The 6,000-nt window shown below is 35.2% G+C and overlaps 1 protein-coding gene across 8 annotated transcripts in view; it reads right to left on the bottom strand.

Annotated features, from left to right (window-relative positions):
• Positions 1-253: 253 nt before the first annotated feature.
• The window catches only part of Wnt4 (Wnt oncogene analog 4), a 692,884-nt gene continuing 687,137 nt past the window's right edge, over positions 254-6,000 (bottom strand). For all 8 annotated transcript variants that reach the window (XM_067766356.1, XM_067766354.1, XM_067766353.1 and 5 more), the window contains one exon: positions 254-522. In XM_067766356.1, the coding sequence (XP_067622457.1) occupies positions 286-522 (237 nt within the window). In that variant the 3' untranslated portion in view covers positions 254-285. The remainder of the gene's footprint in view (positions 523-6,000) is intronic.

Below are 6,000 nucleotides of genomic sequence, written 5' to 3'. Positions count from 1 at the left end.
ACCTTATATAATTCCGCCATTGCTTTGAGTAGGCGAAATATCTAGGCGAAATTTCCGAAATGTCAGCGCCTAGCACGGCGAAGATCTTCACCGCTCGGCATTCTGTTTACAGTTTAATGCAATGGTTTATTTGACAGAAATGCTTTCAGGATTTGTCAAATAATTTGGCTAAAAGCGTTAACCGGATATAAAGTAAAGGTTCCTAAACATATTAAAATCACAAAACCTACGATTTTTGTGCGAAAGAGATGTTTTATGCAGGAATAAGAAAATGTATAAAATGATCTATTTACAAAAGTATTTATCCTCAAATCGTTGGCAATAGTCGCAAATAAGTTGACAACACCGTCCGTTATTGAAGCGACAACGACATTTTTCCACCTGCTTGAAGACATGCGTAATGTATCCACGGCCACAGCATAAATTTGCGCAGTTATCCGAATGTAAACATTGACGATCCTTTGTTACCGAGCAATAAGTTGGCGATGTTTCCAAATAATATAGCGTTGTATATTGCGATTTCTGTTAAAGAAATAGATGCATGTTATAAGTACGTTAGTTTGCATTAGTAATGAATGTTCGGTTTAATTTTTAATTTTCTGTAAATCGTTAAGTTATTTTAATTTTGATTTGCTTTGAGATTTTAAAAATTTCGTTATTGCATTGCAACAAATACATATGTATTGCTTTGAGATTGTAAAATTTCATTATTGCATTGTAACACATAACGATTAACGTAAAAATGTCATTAGTAAATAATGGAGATGCCATAACGAAATGTGCTCATTTAACATGTTAACTTATTCATTTCGTATGTTCGGCACATTGTTTTCCATTTAAGAATTTGGGGTATCGGTTTATATTTGGAATATTATGTACATATGTTCTTATTTGATATATTCGGACCCCGTGAGGTAGTATCAAACGAACGTGTTCCGAATATTCTAAATTAACGGTTTATCCGGAAGACTTCCATGAATACTTAAACGGAAAAGAGCTTTCCGAATTTCAGAATAAAAAGGTAAATACTCCCTTTGTAGCAGGGCCGCACGAAAGCTTAACTCTTCTGTCAAACGTTTAAACGGTTAAGCGCATATTAAGTAAGTAAGTAAGTAAATAGTAGGTAGTAGTAGTGAACAGCGGAGGCATTGTTAAATGAAGCGCTGCTAAAAATCCAATGTAACTAGGCTCTGTTGATGCGCGCCTGTAAATATACCACACAATTTGGATCAAAAAACATGCTTTGTGGATTGCATTCCAAAAGCAATAGAGTAACTTCGGGTATTATGGTATATGCGGCTAATATGGTACACCTCTCTATCTTAAGAGCTATTTGCACTGTGGCAACGCCGGCTACGAAAACAGCTGTTAGATTACGAAAAATAAAATGAAAAAAAAAAAAAAAATACAGCGCTGACAGCTGCCCAATTCTCTTATAGTTCTTGAAAACACGTGGTTGCACCTGTACGACTATTAAAGACATTGCAGTAGAAACGGTTTTTTATTCCGCAACAATAGCCGTGTTTCCTTTTACACGCGTATACGTTTCGTTTGCGCGTGAAAAAAAAAATGCCTATCCTCGCTTTGATAATGCTTAGGATACCCATCTTGCGGCAATGGTAAAACAACTAGCTACAGCACAGGGTGTACCGAAAAGCGGAGACACAACCCTCTATTGTATTTCTGTGTATAACATATAGCTGAATCAGTTGTGATAAATAGTGGACGCGCATAGAATACATAGAATTAGTGCAGAGGGTGAAACATAGACACATATTTCAGTTACATCTGAGTATAATGCGTATTGAAATTTAGTAGTACTAATTTTATGCGTAGCAATATCAGAGGTGTATTTTGTCGCTTAGCAGTCCATACAAAGTTTAAGCGTAAACGTACATATATAGATGTGAAAAAAAACACAGCTAATATACGGATAAGTACAAATATCCTTTAAATCGATAATATACAACCACTATTTTATTTTTAAAAGGTGAGTTATAAACTAGATAAAGTTTTTATTATAAAAAGGTTTAAAATTTGTGTAAATGAAAGAGGAGTATAATTGGTTCACTCGTGAAGGGGTAATATGATATAGTGTACCATATTCCCTCCCTATGTTCAGTAGGTCAGTATGTTAATTTAGTGGTGGAATTTTACAGCAAGAATTCCAAAAAAGGGTATACGAAGGCTATGGACTGCAGAAAATATGCTCATGGCCATTGCAACGGTGAGAAATGACGAAATGGGGATTTTTTTGGCCTCAAAAAGGTTCGGCGTCCCACACACTACACTGCAACGCATGGCCAGAAGTCAAAAGCCGGTTAAGGACCTTCTTTCAGCAAAGCTTGGCAGAAAACCAGTTTTCACCCAAGAAATCGAACGCGAACTTGTAAGATACTCTTTAGAGATGGAGTCTCTATTTTGGGGGTTAACAACCTGCGATCGCTGGCATACCAAATTGCAACGAAAAACAACATTCCAAATAAATTAATATCTTGAAAAAATGCGCAGGAAAAGACTGGCTGTATGGATTTTGTAAACGGCATAGCGAAATACTAACCTTGCGAACTCCAACGGGCACTTCGAGCAAAAGGATTCACTCGCGAAAACGTGGCTTCGTTTTACAACTTGTTGGAAAATGAGTATGTTAAACATAACTTTTCAGCAACACGCATTTGGAATGTGGATGGAACGGGTTTGTCAGTTGTGTAGTCTCGGCAACCAAAAGTTATTACACAAAAAGGAAAAAGGCAAATAGGCGCGATGACTTCCGCATAACGCGGATGTTTTATAACTGCCATTACGTGCATGAGCGCTGGTGGCTATTTTGTTCCGCCTTATTTTATTTTCCCAAGAAAGAACGATCATCTACTCCTTATGAAGGATGCACCACACGGAGCGAAATCGTCGTGCAATCTCTCTGGATGGGTGCAAATACCGATATTCACAAATTGGTTCAAACATTTCTTGGAGTTTACAAAGCCAAGAAAAGAAGAACCTATTCTACTTATTTTAGATGGGCATTATTCCCACACGCGAAACATCGAATTATTTTATTTAGCCCGTGATAACCGAGTTGTTATATTATCCTTGCCGCCACACTCTACACATAAATTACAGCCATTGGACAAAACTTTCATGAGCGTTTTACTCAAGATCAAGGGCGCAAAGTGACACTATATGATTTGGTCGGACTGTTTACAAAAGAATATTTGCGAGTTCAAAGTGATCAAATAGCTATCAGTGCATTTAGAAGCACTGGAATCTTTCCGTTGGATAAACATATTTTTTATGAAATGGAAAATGTGCAGGCAGAATCTGTCTCAGTCCAGGACATCGATAAGGAAAATGCCATGCCTGAAACTCAGAGTTTACTGCCCACATTAAATGACAACGTGGCCACTACTAGCACCGGATTATCACCACGTATTTTTTCATCAACTGATTCTACGAAAACTGTGAACATATGTAAGCATTTTATTTCCACAAACTTCCTTCCAACAATTAATTTGTTTACCGGCCATATTTCTTTGCAAGCAGCTGCAAAATACATTACACCTTGGAAGATTTCTCCTGCGCCAAAATTACGAAGAATCGTAAGCAATAGAGGAAGGAGGTGTAAGGCAACAGTTTTAACCACGTCTCCGTATAAAGCGGAGCTACAAATTAAATTGTCAAAAAAAAACCCAAACGAAACTCCTCCAAAAAAACTAAACCAGTTGAGCCCAAGAAAGTATTTCCTCATAAAAAGAAACGGCGGGAATCTAGTACCGACTCCGATCAAAGTGTCGAATCGGATGGAAAGGAAGAGTTCTATGATGTTCCTCCCTCACAAGGCAGTTTATGTAATTTCTGCAATAAAAGCTGGGAAGACGATACTGAAGTTCAAACATGGACTTCACGTTTGCAGGGCGAAGTAATCTGGGCTCACGACATATGCATTCCGAAAAGAAGTGCCATATTTCTGGCCACTCCTGTATATAAAGTAAATAGTTACCTACTTTGCCTTTCTTTACATTATTTGTTTTTGACGTAGAAGCCAAGTAAATTATTATATTTTTTTTAATGAATTGGGTTTTTTGTTAGCCTTAAAGGCGTTTTTGAAATTGATATGACGCCAAGGAGGCTATATTTGTAATTGCATTTCATGTTCTTAATAAAATTGTTTCCATTATATTTTGCTTTTTAATTGTATTATTATTTATGCAATTTATTTTTTAATTGTAACATTGGGCTGGTAATATGGTATGGTATACCATTTTAAACGAAACTATGTATATACCAAATTACCCGCAAGTTTTTCAAAATGACACCTTATGAATTTTTTCAAATTTTTCCTCAATATTTTTTTACATATGGTCTAGTGAACTAATTGTAAAATATCGTTGTAGTCCATATTTTAGCGATAATGTGTTCGAAATCTTAAAAGCCCCCGGTATGTATTTTATGAGTTATGACATAAAAAGAAATAGGTATTCCATAATACCCGAAGTTACTCTAGATATGTAGCTTTGCATTCTTCAAAAAATTATATACGGCTTTGCATTTGCTATGCCATGGCAAATACGCAACCTCAAAGACCGTGGTTTGTTTTTGTTGATGCGTTGCAAATATGTGGTATAAGTTATATATATGACCGAGTTCTATGATTTTATTAGACAACATTTTTTGTAATATATGTAAGCATTGTTTGAAATTCGAAGCTTCTATCTGTTAAAATGGAACAGAAATTACGAAATGTACCCTTATATACCTGAACTTAGGGAGTTCAGGATTTTGTGTAAGTGGTCCACCATCATAGCATTGCAAACTTGCATAAAATACTTTTAGAAAACACTAAAAAAGTACACGGAGACTAGTTAGCAAACGTTCTAGTTCCTTGATTAGGATTTTGTCCGGTTATTCATACTAGCTAGTTCTTGAATACTTCATTGAAAGGAACTTCGTAGGATTATTTATACTACACTCAGAAAAAAAACGTAAAATAATTAAAAACCTTCCCTAAAAAATTCTTTAAACTGAGGAACATTTCAATGTAATGTAGGTTAGGTAAGGTTTAACTGGCCGGTCAATAAAGACCCGACATGGACTGAAAAAATCGTTCTAAAAAGAACGAAACAAGTTAAAAATTTAGAACATTTGTTGACAAAACTCGTTACCGATGGGCTCGTTTAAAGAACAGTTTTTCGAAGCACACCGTTCGTATTTTATGACCAGTATGTGTGAACCTTCTGTGCTCATTTCAATCACTACTTGGGCTTGTTTTAAGATTTTTCGTTCTCACGCTGCGAGAACGATTTGTGGTCGATTTAAAAATTTTTGGGTCTCAATTCAAGAACGGTTGGTGCTTGATCTTTGGGGGGAGTGGGAGGGTAATTTTTTGAATTAATACCCATTTATTATTTTTTTTATTAATAATAATTTTTCTGTCAATTATAAAAAATATTAATAACAAAGAAACTATTATTAACATCCAAAAGATAAAAAAACGCATAATATGCATTTTTTCATGTATTTCTCTTATTGAGCAATCCTTCTTTTTATTGATGCAATCTGAATATATACTTAAAACATTTCATAACATTTTGAGAATTACCTGTGCATATGTGAATGGAACTGAACGAAAAATAATAGTTAAAAAAATAGAACATAAAAAAATTGTTTTTAAAAACTTCAGAGTTTGACGGTGATCGAACTCGCGCTACACGATCGCAACCGCAACATCATCTGGGCCACTACAACTGCTTGATAGCTTGTGCCAAATGTTATATTTAACATTGTAGTGTACACGAATTGTACCGTTTCTTTTTTCTTGAACTTAATTTAATAACATTGTGTTTAATTTAAGAACATCGTTCTCATTAATAGAACATTTGTTCATATTTTAAGACCAGCCGTTCTCTTTTCCAGAAAATGATGTCAGTTCAAGAACAAGGTTGTTAGTTTAAGAACAGGTCGTTCGTTTTTCAAGAACATGAAAAGTTTGAATTGAGTACGGTG

The sequence above is a fragment of the Eurosta solidaginis genome, chromosome 2 (genome assembly GCF_040869045.1).
Source record: "Eurosta solidaginis isolate ZX-2024a chromosome 2, ASM4086904v1, whole genome shotgun sequence".
In the NCBI taxonomy this organism is placed as follows: Eukaryota; Metazoa; Arthropoda; class Insecta; order Diptera; family Tephritidae; genus Eurosta; species Eurosta solidaginis.
The sequence above is the reverse complement of the archived record's forward strand: the minus strand, read 5'-3'. Positions and strand labels throughout refer to the sequence as shown.